The 17575-nt window shown below is 39.0% G+C and overlaps 2 protein-coding genes across 3 annotated transcripts; both read left to right on the forward strand.

The window, feature by feature from the left end:
- Window positions 1-888: 888 nt before the first annotated feature.
- On the forward strand, window positions 889-3315 carry pkia (cAMP-dependent protein kinase inhibitor alpha). The gene is made up of 3 exons (XM_026375163.1): window positions 889-1161; window positions 1647-1837; window positions 2279-3315. The coding sequence occupies exons 2-3, from the start codon at window positions 1675-1677 to the stop codon at window positions 2350-2352; spliced, it is 237 nt and encodes a 78-aa protein (XP_026230948.1). The 5' UTR covers window positions 889-1161; window positions 1647-1674; the 3' UTR covers window positions 2353-3315.
- A 1350-nt stretch (window positions 3316-4665) lies between these two features.
- Window positions 4666-17479, forward strand: lyn (LYN proto-oncogene, Src family tyrosine kinase). 2 transcript variants are annotated; one of them, XM_026374582.1, is made up of 13 exons: window positions 4666-4848; window positions 8913-9040; window positions 9416-9458; window positions 10001-10106; window positions 10647-10745; window positions 10924-11027; window positions 11316-11465; window positions 11909-12061; window positions 13589-13771; window positions 13873-13949; window positions 14825-14978; window positions 15533-15664; window positions 16457-17479. In XM_026374582.1, the coding sequence occupies exons 2-13, from the start codon at window positions 8921-8923 to the stop codon at window positions 16657-16659; spliced, it is 1524 nt and encodes a 507-aa protein (XP_026230367.1). In that variant the 5' UTR covers window positions 4666-4848; window positions 8913-8920; the 3' UTR covers window positions 16660-17479. The 2 variants fall into 2 exon arrangements, with proteins under 2 accessions (XP_026230367.1, XP_026230368.1); XM_026374583.1 differs by having other exon boundaries at window positions 8913-8980.
- Window positions 17480-17575: the final 96 nt, after the last annotated feature.

Consider the following 17575-nt stretch of genomic DNA (forward strand, 5'->3'; position numbering starts at 1 on the left):
TCAGAAGTGAAATTTAAAGAGCTCTGGGGTGATTGATTGGCATAGGAGGCTGGATTCGTTCTGACTGCAGCCCCATCCTGTGGTGTGAAACAGTATTGCAGCACTGTCTCCTGGCATGATCCTGTATTCAGTTGAATTTACCATCATGATACAAGAGCATCACACTAATGATCTGTTAGTTAACAGCCAGCATTTGTCCCTATGCAGTCAATCAAACCAGAATTACAAGGACATATAATAGCATAGTTTGCAAGTTGAGTTTAAATGTATCTTTAAATAATACCATTTATACTATTTTTGTTTGAGCCCTCTGATGACAATTCTCTAGAAATACTGTATAATATAGACTAGAGCTTTAGTGTCAGAGAGCTTTGCCAACTACACTGAACAAATACCCACATAGATACATCTGAACATTTGTGGCTGCTTTTCCAGCACTCTGACGTCCAACACATCCTGAACCATCTTAGTTGGGTTTAGGTCATGTGATTGTGGAGCCAGGTATTCTAATGCAGCGCTCCTGCTTAGTTATATGAATCGTAATCAGGCTGGTTGTGTGTTTTAGGTCACTGACTTGTTGCAAAACAAACAATGGCCCCACTAAGCGCTAACTGTGTAGAATACTGTGGTAGCCATGCTGGTAAACTGAGCCGGGAATCTTTGCAGCTTTCGTTTGTCTGCAAACAGTCTCTCATCTTAAGATACAGTGCAAAGTGGTTCGATGCCACTCATTTATACCAGGTGATCGTGAACGCATCCTCAGCCTCGGTGCTGCTCAGAGCTCTCTCCTCTCATCCTTTTGTGTCCGCTGTCCAATCAGCGCTCAGATGCGATTTGCCCACTGCTCATTGGTCGCGAAGGAGGAAGATGCGGCGGCCATAGAGAATAGGCAGGGGACTTTTTAAACCATCCTACTTGGGATTAATATTCTTCGATTATTTTCATGCGCTGACACGTCGCGGTATGTAGTGGGAGGGGGGTGAGTTTTTACCGGCTGGGCTCTGCTTGGTTTTTGGCGATTTATTGACTTCGTTTTTGGATTTGTGTTTGTTTTGTTGGGTCGTTTGATGTGATGTCGGGCCCGTAGCTCTGGCTTGTAGGTGAAGTCACTCCCTAGTAATGCAGCTGCGGGTTTTAGCACTGGTAGAGCTGTCACTGGAGGTAAGACAATTGTGAAAAGGAACTGCAGGCTCTATAATAACTCTCATGATTTTATTATAGGAGTCGGATTTTACTTTTAGTCCCGGTTTTACTTGATACTTGACTTCAGGGCCTAATAGCGGTCGAGCTGCCTGGTTTAGCAGGACATAGTGAAAACAGTAAAGCTGTGACAATTATTGAGAAGCAACTGTTGACACTTTAAATAAGATGTGCTTGTAATAAAGCTATGACAGAGGTAAAATGCCAAGTCACCAAATATGAGCTTATAGGTTTAAAACTAATTATTACAGTGAAAAGTACAACCCTATTACTACCTTTTTGACTCATATATCTCATGATAAAAGTATGAATAATTTCACACAAAGTTATCTTAGATCGCTGGCTTCACACTGGAGGGTGATGATTTACACTTACATACACTGATACATGGAGATGAACTCCTGGAGGTGTGTGTTTACTGAAGGCGGTCCTCTCTCTTCTCGTAGTCTTTGCTGTGTGAACGATGCACGAGCGATGTCTGATGTTGAGGCAACGTATGCAGACTTCATCGCCTCTGGCAGGACGGGAAGGAGGAACGCCCTGCATGACATCCTGCAGAGTCCCACCGACCCCGAGGGCAGAGAGCTGCCCCTCACCCTGTCTCTGTCCCAGCTGCACATCAATGCAGGAGGGGGAGGTAGTAATAACTAACTAATGTTAATATTAATACATTTTCATTTACTGTATGTTTGTATTATTTTGTTGCTTTTCATTATTTTACTTGATGTAATTGATTTGTTGTTGACTGAGGCCTTGTTGAATGAAAAATAATACTTCCTGCTGGAAGAACTACAGTGCATTGAGAGATACTGTTTGTATGTCTGTATTAGCTCTTTAGTATTTTAAATGCTGTATACAGACAAGGAATTAGTCTGACTAGTCCGTCTTTTACAAACATTGCACACTACATTATTTAATGTTACAGCAATGTTACAGCAATCAAGCACGCTGTCAAGCACAGGATTTTGTTGCACACTTGTGCACTGTTTACTGGAAAGAACAAAGCTGATTGAGAAAATAAATGTCAGACTGGGAACGTGTAGGTTAAAATCATCTATTGTTCCCCATTTTTCTGCAGATGGAGATGGTGCTGATGACAGCCAGAGCTCATCCTCCTCAGCGCAGAGGGAGGCTGAGCAGAGGAACAGCTAACCTGCGACACACTGAAGCCAGAGGACGGAGAGGACGGACTCCAGCTGTCATTCCCATGAAGCTGTTTGTCCAAAGTGGGCTGGAGGGATGGTAGAAGCACTAGTGCTGAGGTGGCTCTATGCAGGGCATTCACACACAAATCCACTCTAGAGGCTACTGTACAGTACGTGGTCCCCCTGTGCTCTCATGTCCCCATGGCTCTGCTGTGCACTAGAATAACAGACTTGCCAGGGTGCTTCTCCGAGTCGGGTTCAACAGACAGAGAGATCTGTAACACTTGTAAAGCTGACTTTTCGTTCAGTCTTAGTTGCTAAAACATACTGACTGGGTGTCTAGAATGAAAAGGCAACATAGCCAGAGGTCAAATGTGAGTTTTGTAGTAGCATAAGCAGTATGCTAACCCCTGACGTGCTGATGTAATGGGTCACAGTGGGAGTTACATGTCTGTAGAGGTAGTGATGCTCATAGAGATTATATCACCAGTTAATGGTTTGTGCTTCCTTTAAATTAACAATAAGATAGAGGGAAGAGGATAATTCAGCTAGAGCTAGGAAAAGCTCTAGCTAAAAAAAAAAAAAAAAATCACTGCTGTTCGGTTAGGTTACTATAAGGTTTTTATTTTTTACTTTTCTAATGCTGCCATTGTAATCACAAACTTAAAGGACACTTTTGGAAATATGTTCATTTCTTGCTGAGAGTTACACAGAAAAACAGAGGTGTCATTCTGTTATATATGTAGCCTGAGTCAGCGGAGAGTTAGCTTAGCATAAAGACAAAGGGACACAGCTAACCTAGCTATATTCAAGCTACCTAGCTACCAGCACCTCTAAAATCCACTATTGTGTTGTTCCAAATAAACAAGTTTATTTACTCCATTCAAAAACTGAACTACAGTATAAAAAAGGTTTTAGGCAGATTCTGTTGCTTGCGTGCTGTGTTTCCTCCTGGAGTTAGACATCCTGAAATTTGCTAGTTAGCTTAAACAAAGCTAACTTCCTGCTGAGTCTAGCTACATATTTAGCATACAGACACGAGTGTGGTATTTATCTGGCAGGTCATTTTTTACATTAATAATATTTTCACACTATACAGAGACTAAAACCAAACAATGAATTGCATCTACTCACAGATAATCTGGATTAGCTCTTTATTTAGAAGCATTTCACCTAGTAAAGCGGTGCGTCTTGCTGATGTCTTTCTAATGTTGCACAGATGATAAAGCTAATCCAAACGTCGTGCTTCGTTTTAGTCTCTGTATGGAGATTGTTGTGGATACTATTAATATAGAAAATGACAGGCTATGTCTTTCATTTGAATTGGTGCATTTTCCCAAATGTCAAGCGTGTCCTTTTAATGTAGATATGCAAAAGTCAGTAAGCTTCCATTAAAGTGTAACATGTTTATGTGAAGGTTTCTAACTCTGACAGAGGCTGAACTACATTTCTGCTAGATTGTGTATTAATGGATACAGCCCATCATCACTATCCAAAACAAAAACATCATGCATGCACATTCAAAACTGTGTATTTTGTAATCTTTCCCCAACTTTTACCTAGTATAACCTCACTGTTACACTTCAGTTTTACTGTATCGCCTTCTTATTCATGCTGATGATAATAAGGTGAATATAACTCGTTTTTATAATACTTATTCAATCAGGTTTTCAAGTTGTGAACTGCCATGTGACTGTGTAGTGACTCACTCCTGCTTCAAGAACAATGTAAACCCAGCTGTCCATAGTTCAGCATGTAGACATGTGGCAGGTGCATGATTGTGCTCAATGTGTCTGCATTTGTCTCACTGTCTATGACCATATTTTCTACTTCTTGTGTCAAAGTCAAATTTAAAAAAAAAATGACGACAGTAAATTGACAAGTTTCACGTGTTGTAATTCTGCACTTTGGCCAACAGATCGCACTGTGGGATCATTTACGAAACCTCACATTAAATCATTACACTCGCAAAGAGTGAAGGTGTTTAACACACGAGTATCAATAATTATACATGATGGGAAGATTTGACAAAAATATGAAATGGATGGTGATAGGCCGTTTTGCTGTTAGCAGATATTTAATAGATTCTGTTGGTCTTAGTCTTTATTCAAGAAAAACTGTAAAATTCTTATATACTTCAACTTTGAACAAATGCAGTGTTTCAGTACTTAAACAACAAGACCATCTATCTGCTAGGCCCCTATCTATGTGTGTCTGTGTGTTTTGCTGATTATGCAAATAATCATTAGACAATTGCACCAGGAAGTTTAAGCAAGAATGAAAAATCCCCCGACCAGTTTCTCTTAAGTTCCTCATTCTGGTGGCTGTGTTTAACAGTCCATATCAACTTGCTGACCTACTCGTCAAGCCAAATACCACCAGTCTGTCTGTCAGCCAGTCTGTAAAACAACTCATGAAAAACAAAGAGACGAAATCTGAGGACTAAAGGACTTCTGCACTGTGGATTGACTGTTTCCTTAACCAGGGATACTCACTGAGAGAGGTAAGCACATATATATGCGTTTAGTGTTACCGAAAAAAGGTGTTCATCAGGTTATTGTGTGCTATTAAAGGCTGGTCCTTCACACACTAACACACTCACTCATTGAAAAGGCCAGTTATCCTCTGATAACAGTACATATGGTTTTACAAACGTATTATGGTTTTGGTTTTTGTGCCTGCAACATCATTTGATGTATTTTTAGATGTGATAAGATCTATTATTTGCTGTAAAATGCCTACTGCAGTATTTCCTCTCATCTAGTGTCTATAATTTGATTTCTTCTTCTTTAGCTCAGTTAATTCTTTTGAAATCTGTTAAGCTGTTAAATAGCCCATTAAATGTGTGTCTTGATTTTTGGTGACCGTCAAGCTCCTACACTGCAAATATAGCAAGAACAAAACAGATGCACTGAGACAACAAAAAGCAACAGCTCAGAAACGCTCTTGGTTATACCAACTTCATTCATGCTTCATTTCTTGACTTTTTCTTTTCTGCTTGCCATTGAGTGGATGTTTTTATCACTCTGGTCTTGTTGTGCAGAATTGCACTGCACCTACATCATAAATCTCATCTCCTTAGGAAGGTACTTGCAGCGTAAAGTGCAGTGTACAGATAGAGTGTACAAATGCAGCAACTGGAAACTTTAAAGCAAGAGTTTTTCTGCTTTTAACTAATACGTGGCTGCTTAATACTACTGGTGAGGGTCTATGGCTGTAGCTGGAGTAGCATTCATGTTCCCTTAGGATGATAATTGCTGTCTTTAGTAGTCCCCTGACTTTTGTCAATAGATTGATTGACTCTAGCAGCTTTGTAAGGTTTACATTCATGCTTTTTGAGTGATTCAATTTATGCGTCTGTGTTAAATCTATAGGCAATAGTAGCATATCCTGTGTGGTAGCCTATACCATAACCTGACATGCACTTCAGCAGGAAACTCTATCTACGTGCCATGGCCATACAGACAATTCAATAATGCCAGTAAGGTAACTGCTGATCAACATCTATTAACGCCAACTCCAACATGAGCCTCTGGAATACAAGCGGAACAGAAACAAATCAGAGCAATAGAGAAATAACAAAATGCTTTATCATCATGCATTTACCAAAAAAAGGTCCAGATGTAAGCTGCAGATTGTGTTTTCAACGTTTCTAACTGTGCGACTGGATGTTTCTTGCTGAAATTTACCTTGGGAGTCGTAGGTAGTTAGAATAGTAACATGTAGTTTCCATGTACAGACGCTTTTATGTTAACATGTTCTCAGGCTGTACTGAATAGAAACGCTTAAAATGGGAATCATGCAACAATTACGATGGCTAAAAATAAAATGTTGTTTTTACTCTGGAACCAGTAGCGCTTGCAGTATCTCTTTCAGTTTTCCCAATACTTTATCTGAAGATCTTAGGGAACTTGACATTGCTGTCAGCTGTACAGTGTGAGCGCGCTGCCACGCCAGCTGCGGGTGTTTACCTCAACACACCGTTGTGCCTAAGTATAGCGTCAAGTGAGACAAAACAATTGTAGACGTTTGTTTTTTACCTTATGCATAATGTAAAATGTGTTTTCCCTTGCTTCTACTCATAGGCCTTCACTGTGTGATGGACAAATATAATCAAATTGTGCAAGTGAAAAAGTGTGCAGTGCAGTTCTTTCATTTAAAATTAAGTCGTTTTGATGATTCTGACTTTACTACAGACAGATTAAGGTTGGGTGCCAGTGATTCCTCCTTCCCGACATTGACCTGGATTATTTTCTGCCCAGCCAGATACCATTTGCTGTAAGATCCATCTTCTGCTTGTATCTTCTCTTCTAGGTTTCCTGCTGCTTTAAAGAGCATTCATTGCCCCCTGGGACTAGCTAAATGTGTTCCTCCTTTCTCTGTTTGTCTTGTTCAATCATGCACTTTAGTTTCCTGTTGAAAGAGCAACTGTGTTGTTTTCATGGATTCAGACAAAAAAGGGGTTGATTTGTGAACAGTGTGTACTGCAGCTGTCAAACATCAGTTTCACTCTGTGGTACTGGTGTATCATCTCTGCATCTAACCGTATCACCTCGTTGTTGTTTAATTTAGCGTTTCATACATGCGTGTTTTTAAACTGTAAATCACCATGTCAAGTTAACTCCTTTACATAATGTAACAAAATCCATCTGGCACATAACTGAGCACAACAGTTACTCCGATCTTTTTCTAAACTCTTAAACATGTTGACCTTTTTCTGTGTTATTACTGCATTGGTGCTTTATCCCTTCTTTATATATTATCAGCAGCCAGAATATCACTGTTTCTAGTAGTCAAACACCATGAGCTCTTTATTGGCTCAGTGAAGTCAAACCCCAGTGCCAGTAGGTTTTCAGCTGGACACTTCACTTGTAATTAAGATGGTGATGCACACACAGTACAAACATGCACACAGAGGATGAGTACGCCAGTAGACGTGATAGAAGTTTAACGACAGCCAAACAAAAGAATCAGAAGATTAAAAAAAAAAAAAAAATGTTGTTGTGATGGTTAATACGCAAACTGAGCTCACAAACTGGTTAAACATTCTCTAACTGGGTTCAGTAGAACAGGAGTAAAGAAGGAAGTTAGGTGACAGTAAAGAGTCCAAAGTCCAAACTATGATTGTTCTCTAAAATCTCAGTAACAATTCAATACCCTTTGAGGCCATGCTATGCATAAATGCAGCTTTCCAGAATATTTTTATTCTTGTGAAGTTTTAAAAAAGCTTCTTACTTTGGAAAAAAGCAACCTGTATCTTAACAATGATGTTACCTGTGAAACACACAATGTGCTCCCTAAACGTTTCCCTAAAACTACTGTATGGCAGGTGACGCTGAGAAACGCATTGTTGCATTGTTGTCTTGATCTTTTAGTGTGCCACAGCGCCATGCCATACTGCGTGAAACAGATTTCTATTCACATGTTCCATGCTTAGCTTTTTCTAGAGTATGCTTTCTGAGGCATGTCCATTCTTTGGTTGCCATTCACACCTTCTCTGAAATACTGTGTCACAGGAAGCATCTCTGCAAGTTTATTTTAGTTCTAAAGCCGCAATGGGGCCATTCTTCTTTTTGTATGAAAGTGTCTGTATGTGCTTGCAACCAAATAAAGTGTTGCTAAATACAGTGGTGGAGCAGTTTTTAAAGGTTTGCCAAACATGTAGTTAACGCGTGTAGGGATGTTCTTCAACATAAGCTAAAGATTTGGGGTAAAGTATATCCATTATCCTTGTGCTGATGATATATAGTTTGAACTTATTAAAGACTTTGGACATTAGTGCATCTACGGCAGACTAATATACCACACAGAGACATTAAGCTGGATCTAAGTTTGGGGCTCTTTTGGGGTTTGGTTCAGATCGCAGCTAAGAAATGTATCCTACTAGTTACTACAGTAGTTTTACCTCCCACATACACAACATCAGTGGTGGAATGAGTTTCTCTCATGCTGTAGACCAGGACGTTGGAGGTGTTTAGGAAACCTTAGGGTGCGGCGAAGTGAGAATGGGAAATAAATAATCCAGTGTAATGGAAAATAAAGATATATATAGTCACAGCTGTTTGATAGGAATCAGAAATGTTGACATTTGCATTTGAGGCTTCAAAAATGATAATGTTTCAAGAAATTAGTCATAAGTTATTGCGAAATAATGATCAGTAAAGTATCATCTAAGTGCAGAATCTTTTTCATTTGGGGTATGGCTGTAATTTAGGAGAGGTTTTCAATTGCATTTTTATCTGTGTTTGCATTAGTCAACCTGCTTAACACAGAGTAGACACCATTACAACTCTCAGTGCCTTCTGTGGACTATCTACCAGGTGCTGGTTAGGTCTTTTGTGCTTTACAAAAGTTAAGGTGTGCTTGCTGGTGCTTCATGCAAACTGATTCCCTCTTCAGTTCCTTTACCCCGTGGTGATAAAAAGGGAAACAATAAACATCACTGGAGTAGTTGTATTTTTACATTCCTAATCTAAGAAGTCACAGGTGCGAAACATTTACGTGCTGTTTCAGCGGTGGAAAATGTCTAACCGTGCCCTTCACTCTTCCTTTTTTCACTTCCTCCAGCCAACAGGATGGGCTGTATGGAGTCCACGCTGAGTGAAGGTGTGGAGGGGAAGATCAGCCAGCAGCCTGTACGTACCGACCATTCCCACTATGTCAGAGACCCCACCTCCAATTCAAAAAGCAACATAGTAAGTAGACAGAGAGCTGAGCAAAATCCGAATTTCTGCAACACATAATAAGAAATGAAATGGAGAATGCTGTAGAAGTGACAGTGTCATTTTATTGCTCCACGGAGTATTTTACAACACTCGTACTCATTTGGAAAAGTAGTGACACATAGATTTCGTGATAGAACAGAACTTCCCTGTCTAGGGCAGTGTCTTACAGGAGGAAGTGAACACTTCTGTTATCTAGATGTGATAATAGGCTAGTGACAGATAGACAGATAGAATGATAAAAGTACTTGTAACAGAAACAGATCATTGATGTATCTGCTGTAAATGATAAAAATAGACTAGAATAGAATAGTATGCTCTGATACTAAAAAAACGTACTTCTTGCAGAATAACTCCCTGTTACCTGGTCAGGTGTTCCAAAAGATGGAAGGTACTGTCTCTCACGTTCCTTACTTCTTTATTTTATTCACTTATTATTATTATTATTATTTATTTATTTCTTTTACAAAAACATATTGTTGGATATTTCTAGCATTGCTAACATTTTTACAAATGCATTAGGCTACTACGTGTTTTGATTTTTTCTTTACTTCTACCATGACTCAAGAGTAAAAGATGAAGAAAATCTGCGTGATTTATTCTGTGCAAAAACAATATTGCTATGTGTTATGTAATGTAGTAATATCAACCAGCTTTCTTTAAGTGAGCAAAAACACTGCTAAAACCTCAGAATAAGCAGTTGGTCTTTATTTCACTGTTTAAATGAAACATTGTTAAATTATAACGTTGAGCTGGTTCCCTGCAGAATATGTTCTTTAATATAATCACCATGTCTCAAGATAACTTGAGTTGGCATTTTTGTTTGAATGTAAACTCAGGGTCTTAAAACTTAATGTATTGCTATCTTATGTATTTAGTTGCACAGTATTTAACATATCAATATGTTTCTGTCGTCTGTTTTTCATCTCTTAGAGCAAAAAGGATCAAATAAAATAGTTGTTGGCCTTTACCCATACGATGCCGTGCACCCAGATGACTTGGGGTTCAAGAAAGGAGAAAAGATGAAAATCTTAGAGGAGTGAGTCTTTAAGAAATGTTAATTATCATCTATATGTTTCCTCATGTGAAGATGAAAGCACTCGGAAGCTACATAGTGGATGCTGTTTAAACCGGTTCCCTCTCGCCCTTTCTACTCTAATAAGCCTAATAGTTGCCCTGAAAATATCAAAACGGCCCAACCATAATTTAAACTTTAAATGAGACCTATAACATACAACTGCTTTGTAGTAAGTATTCAGACAACATTTAAAATTTAATTTGAACGTTTCAAAATCTACAATTTTCCTGAACCTACAAAGGCTAATATGGTGTGAGTGATAATAATCCTACAAAAGTGTAAATTTTTCATTTTCAGTGAAATACCCTATCATGAAGAAGCATGAATACTTGAAGATAATGTTATTATTTCAGGTTGAATCTGAATAAATTACTGATTCATCATTCAATCTTGTTTTAGTGGTGCGGAAGGTGACTTCTTATACTTTTAGTTATGTAAAGCTACTCTGTCAACAGTGACTAAGAAAAACAATCATTGTGTTCATATTAATGAATTTTGCAGGCATGGTGAGTGGTGGAAGGCAAAGTCACTTACGACCAACAAAGAAGGATTCATTCCCTCCAATTATGTCGCCGAAGCTGACACCATGGAAACAGAAGAGTGAGTATCTGCATCTAAATAACAGATTGTTCTCCATACACCGCTTGTTGTTTCATGACAACTACATAAAAAAACACTGCTATTATTTAATATTTTATTAACTCATTGCAAAAGAGGAAAGTTGAATATGACACTGTGTCCGTTGGAATGTATTCAATGTGTTTTCTGTTGATTGCAGGTGGTTTTTCAAGGACATCACTCGGAAGGATGCTGAAAGGCAGCTGTTGGCTCCAGCAAACAAACAAGGCTCTTATCTTATCAGAGAAAGCGAAACCTCAAAAGGTGTGGAAAGCACCAAGAGACAAGCAAGCAACTCGACACTTTCAACATATGTATTTCATCAGTTGCTGTTGTGCAAATTCCCACTTGAACTGGCTAAAAGTTCAATTCAAACCGGGTTAAAATGAACTGACATTCATTTGTCAGACATCCCACACTAGCAAACTGAAGTTTCAGAAGAAATGTTGCAACTGTGGGCTGGTTTGGGGTGTTTGAAGGAGGGCGGGGGGGGACTTCAGACTCAACTCCTACATCATTTAAACTATATTTTCTTTTATGATTTTCCTACAGGAAGTTATTCTTTGTCCATCAGAGATGTGGACCCCCGGGGTGCAGATTCCGTCAAACACTATAAGATCAGGATGTTGGACAATGGCGGCTACTACATCTCTCCTAAAATTTCCTTCAGTGACATCGGCAGCATGATCAAACACTACCACAGTGAGTACGACTCTGGGCATGAAGAAACTGAAGAGTATCTTAGCATCGATGCTGGAAAGTTTAAGACTTTATCCCTTTCATTAGTGTCATTCAAGATTAAACATGTTTGTTGTACCCATAAGCAAACAGCTGTGTCATCACTGCATACTGATGTAGCCCCATGTACTGTTTCACTATGCTGTAGCAAGGTCAGAGGTTTAGTTATAATTACAGTACAGTATAGTGAGTATGTATGTGAGTATGTAACTACTGTCGTATGTAACTACTTCTTGGTTAACGATGACTGAATACAATGACTCCCCTGGTTTCAGCAGCCACACTAAGCACCTGTCTTCATGCTAAGCGAGACTCATTGCCTCTGTCCCACATTAGGGTGATGTTCTAATGTCTAATGCAGACACACACAGAAGTTCTCAGCGCATGTGTGTGTGTGTGTGTTCCAGGTAAAGCAGATGGCCTGTGTCGTAAACTGGACCGTCCATGTGTGAAGCCCAAAGCTCAGAAGCCGTGGGACAAAGACGCCTGGGAGATTTCGAAAGACTCTATTAAGATGGTGAAAAAACTAGGAGCAGGGCAGTTTGGAGAAGTCTGGATGGGTGAGTAAAGACAAGAGTCTCTTAGGGTTTGAACTTTTTATTTAATCTGAGCGCAATTCTCACACGTATGACGAGCGCTTATTTACCTACATTAAAGATGCAATTAATACAACACGTACTGTGTCGCAAATTTGGAGTTCATTTTGAGTGTGAGCTGAGTTTCTCAGGTTCAAAGGTTTCCAAATCCTTTTCTCTCATTTACTGTTAATTCACAGCTGCAGAAGTAAATGCCACAGGGAAGTTGAATTTCCTCCTAATTGAAACAAAAATGACTTCCTTCTTTTGTGGCACGAGGTGTGTGTTACATAGTTTTTTGTTTAGTTGTGTTTTGGTGCATGTGCCAGCATGTGGAAATGTGCTCAAATGAGTTCAGACATGCTGCTATAGGAAAAACTGCCTCATGGGTGGATGAGTGTTGAGCAGGAAACTTCATATCGGAATTGTACAGTACAACTTATGATACAGTTATTGATGGTTTACTGTTATATCCTTGATGATGACTGCGAATATCAGGAACATTTCTATTAATGGCCAAGATGAAAAAATGAAGGAGGTCAAACCAGGTGCTACTGGCTGTTGGCACCACAACACAGAAAACACAGACAATTCAACAACAACTATGATGTAAGAGCATGCACGGTGGGAGAGTTTTTACCTTCACGTTCAGCCAAAGTAAAAGTGGGAATTCAACATGACACTGTCACAGAATGCACTGTTAGTGGTTCATCCTTCTAGTTCATACCAGGAAATAGTCAGGTTCAATGTCCTATTAGTGCCAGTTCAAACTCACTTTGCATCCCTTTTCTCTCTATATGTTTCAGTTCAATTCAATTCAATTCAATTCAATTCAATTCAATTCAATTCAATTCAATTCAATTCAATTCAATTCAGTTCAGTTCAGTTCAATTCAATTCAATTCAATTCAGTTTTATTTGTATAGCGCCAATTTACAATAGAAGTTATCTCAAGCCACTTTACAGTGTAAGATTTAAGACCTTACATAAAATATTTATACAAATATTTTGTTGTCATTTTTTTCAGCATTTCTCTCCTTCTTTGAAGACAAAAGTCTTTTTTTTTTATTAAACAAACAAAACGAATTAAGGACACTGGTGAAAAAGGAGACAGACAAATGTCTGGGGTAATTCTACTGATTCTTACATCATTACTAGGCATGTTGAGCACATAGTGTTTCTCTGAAGTTGAGCCTAACAACGTCATCAGGGTTATCTCTGCTTGCAAAACGTAGAAAGCCTTCATTATGAACTGCAAGGTTGCAGCATGTGGCCATTTATGTCTGCTTTGATGTCACACATTACTCAACTGCTATTTACAATTTCCGTGAAAACTGAAATACTTCAAACATATTGGAGTACAGGTACACTTGTGCACTATGTGTAACTGTAGCCTTATTAAAGTTAAAATGAACATTGTTTGATAGCTGGTGGCAGTAAAGAAAAAAAATCCCTTTTCAGAGCTGCTGTGTTGAATCCTCTCACTTCTCTCTTTCTCCATCTGCACCATCAGCTTACTACAACAACTCAACTAAAGTAGCAGTGAAGACCCTGAAGCCAGGCACCATGACTGTTGAAGCCTTCTTGGAGGAAGCCAACGTCATGAAGACGCTGCAGCACCTCAGGCTGGTGCGCCTCTACGCCGTTGTCACCAAGATAGAACCCATTTATATCATCACTGAATATATGGCAAAGGGTAAACGAGCTGCGAAATGAATGGACGCATGTTGTACCGCGTAGGCATGGAAACAGTCAGAAGACGCTATAAATTGTGGTTCCGTCCTTTCTTGTCTTTAGGGAGCCTGCTGGACTTCCTGAAGAGTGATGAAGGGTGCCGCCTGCATCTACCCAAGCTCATCGACTTCTCAGCACAGGTATTTTTGACACTGACGTCACTCTCCCCAGCATTGTAACATCACTGTTTCCATTGCAGAACTGAAAAGAGAAACTGTAACTAAAAGAAAAAAACACTCACTCCACAGTTGAGCACCTGCATTACTTCAGACCACACTGACAGGGCTGAGTCAGAGTCTGACATGGTCAAGAAAAAAAGATAAATGTTCTATAAGCTGTTTTTGTAAGCCGCATCAACGTACGATGGAAAGCAAAATTCAAACGTGAATTTATAAGTGAAACAATGATGACCTTCAATTATTGCTGGAGCTACCTATATAAGACTATTTATGCAAATAGTGCAGCAAGGCTCCATCTGCTTCTCTAATTCAGGACCCGATGAACCTGTTTGGAACAATGATTCTTTTGGCTCTCAGCTTCCCTGTACTGACATTACTATCTTTGTGTTTTGAAATGCGATGCATTTCGTTCATGCAAATTTTTGTGTTTTTAGTAAAGCTGTAGACTAAAATTTCCTGCATAAACAAGCAATGTGCAAACGCTATTTCCATAAAAACGTTTTCTAAAGTGCGCTAAAAACTAAAAGCTGTGATTTTTTTTTCCTTTGCTTTTACCTTTATATGTTTGACAGAAGCACAAGGAAGAGATTTTCAGTGTATTTCAAATCATTCATTTCAAATATAAATTATTTAAATGTAAGTAAGTATATTAGCATATCTTCATGTGGGATCTTTAGCGTCACTTTCATGTGTGTGTTTACATGTGATCATTTTGTCACTGTATTGTCAGGATGTCTCTGTGATTCACTTTTTCCAGCCTTTTGTTTTGTTTTGTTTTTTGCTCATCTGTGAGCACAATGAATCATGTGCATTACGTTTTTCTTGCGCTCTTGCAGATAGCAGAGGGCATGGCCTACATAGAGAAGAAGAATTACATCCACAGAGACCTGAGAGCAGCAAACGTCCTGGTCTCAGAGAGTCTGCTCTGTAAAATAGCAGATTTTGGACTGGCCAGAGTCATAGAGGACGATGAGTACAGCGCCAGAGAGGGTACTTTTTGTGTTTGTGTCTGCATCGTTATGTTTGGGAACAGATGTGTGTCTCCTTTTGTGTCTTGTGTAACACATACTTCCCATCACAAATAACTTGACTCTCTGACTGGATACTTATGATGCATTAATGTAAAAATCCCCTTTTAGGAACTAGAAGCAGAAGAGAGTGCTTGTTTGGAAAGAGGGTGTGACATTAGTTGTTTCATTTACTGGTTCATCACCATGGATATCCAAGTGCGCTATATGCTCTATTTATTTATTTATTTATTTATTGCAAAAGGCTGGGATACTGTCTAGTGCACAGTGTTGTACAGAGAGATACAGTAGGTGGAGGGAGTCTATGACTTTCTGTGGGAGCAGGTGAAACTTGGCTGATCACTGACCTGGAACCAGGAGACAATTTAAACAGCAGCAGACTAAAATAAATCCATGTTTCCACCACATATTAGACAGAAAAATGTGTAGGAGGATACAAAGATTAATAATTGTAATTCACAGGTGCGCATTTGTGTGTTCAGAGAAAAATGAAGTGTGTGTGTGTATCACCTGCAGGAGCTAAATTCCCCATCAAGTGGACGGCTCCAGAGGCTATTAACTACGGCTCCTTCACCATCAAGTCAGACATGTGGTCCTTTGGGGTTCTGCTCTACGAGATTATCACCTACGGGAAAATCCCTTACCCAGGTAACCTTCATGCCACCTGCATGTCAGTATATTATCCGATATATTTAGTTTCTGCAGTAGTAATATTATTTGCATTAATATGAGTAACAAGAGTAAATGTGCAGGTGAAGGAACCAGCTCTTCTTTTAGTACTTGCTAATGTAAGTTTTGGTTGTTTTGGGAGCAGGTGTAGCTGTAACACTTCTAGTATGTATGATTTCCAACACTTGAAGTATTTCCATTGGATTCTATTCACAGCATTTTACAGGAAGACTTTGTACTTTTACTTCAGTACATTTTTGTAAGAGCATTAGTCATAAAACATGATAATACAAATCCTTTAAAAAAACAATTTATTGCTACAATCAGATTAAACTAGTTTGGCAAGCTGCATTAAAGCGCTGCCAACAGGAATGTGCCAGTACTAATGATCCAATAATATAATGTACACAAAAGCCCCATAATTGTGTGGCCCAAGCTACATACTGAAAACTAGATTGTAATTAGTAGAAGACATTTACTGTGTGAGCTCATGTAGTAAGGTAGTACCACAGACCGTATGGGTGGTACACTGATATTCACTGCCACCTGCTGGTAAAGTTTACTATGTAGCATGCACAGCACTGACAGCCATGTTAATTGTAATACTACAGTGACATAGGCAGACCCTTGTATTCAACTGCTATCACCACTGCTCCTATAACAATCATCATTTATTTCTACAAGCGTTCTATTGCTGCTGTTTTACTGTCTCTCTCTTTCTGGATCTTATATCTCTACTCACACCTCTGCGTCTGTCTGTGTTGTCTCCAGGTATGACTAAAGGAGAGGTGATCTCCTCCGTGCAGCGTGGCTACCGGATGCCCCGACCTGACAATTGTCCCATTGAGCTCTACAACATGATGATGTCCTGCTGGAAGAACAAACCCGAAGACAGGCCCACCTTTGATTACATGCAGAGTGTCCTGGATGACTTCTACACCGCCACAGAGGGACAGTACCAGCAGCAACCTTAGACAGAGACAAAGCCAAAGAGACACTGTAGCTCCAGGTTATACTTGGAGCTACTTTAAATATGTTAGAATCTTTTATTTCTGTATTTTTGTATATATGACACATTGTATATGTAAATATATATATATATATATATATATATTTATACGCTGTAATCTTTTTAGTATTTGCTGTTGAAAGCATAATACTCAGGTTCTAGTATAAACTGTATTGTGGCCACTCATCGTGCACAGACAGATTGAACAAACACCATACAAAGAATTAGGACAGAATATAGACGGATTTGTTTGGTGACTGCTCTCTGTACAAATAGCTGCCTCACAGTGAGTGTGTCTGTATAAATAACGTGGCACCCTGCATACAGGACTGTTAGAATGACAATTGACTTACAGGTGATGTGCATTCAAGCATATTGAAAACTGTACATAACGCATCATCCCTCAGACTCCCTCTGCTGAACAAACGTTTAATGATGATATATACATTTACATTTCAGTGCATTTTTGTGGCGTGTCATGTTTTTATGAGGCCCACTTCATATTGAAGTGCTGGAGCTGTTGCTTGCTCTGTTCGTTTTGTGGCTTTACATGTGGAATCTGTTTCTTTATGGTTTCATCATTTTAAATATGGTCTTTTAGAAGAATAATTGTAATTGATATGCTTCCTTAATAGTACCGTACGTCACTGTACAGAAGAAAAGTTCCCAGTTACTGTACCAGCTCTTTCTGTCAGTTAATAATCATTTTAGCTGTACACTTCATACTGTTTGAAATTAAACATGTACATTTTGTATGGATTAAAGATAGATGCAGTACACTGCAATCTGTTTTGTGTATCTTTATCTAGGTTTAGTTCATATTTACCTGTCTTGACAGGAGAATAAAAAAGGAACTTGATCCTATTTGATACTTTTTATTT

This window comes from Anabas testudineus, chromosome 17 (assembly GCF_900324465.2).
Source record: "Anabas testudineus chromosome 17, fAnaTes1.2, whole genome shotgun sequence".
NCBI lineage: Eukaryota > Metazoa > Chordata > Actinopteri > Anabantiformes > Anabantidae > Anabas > Anabas testudineus.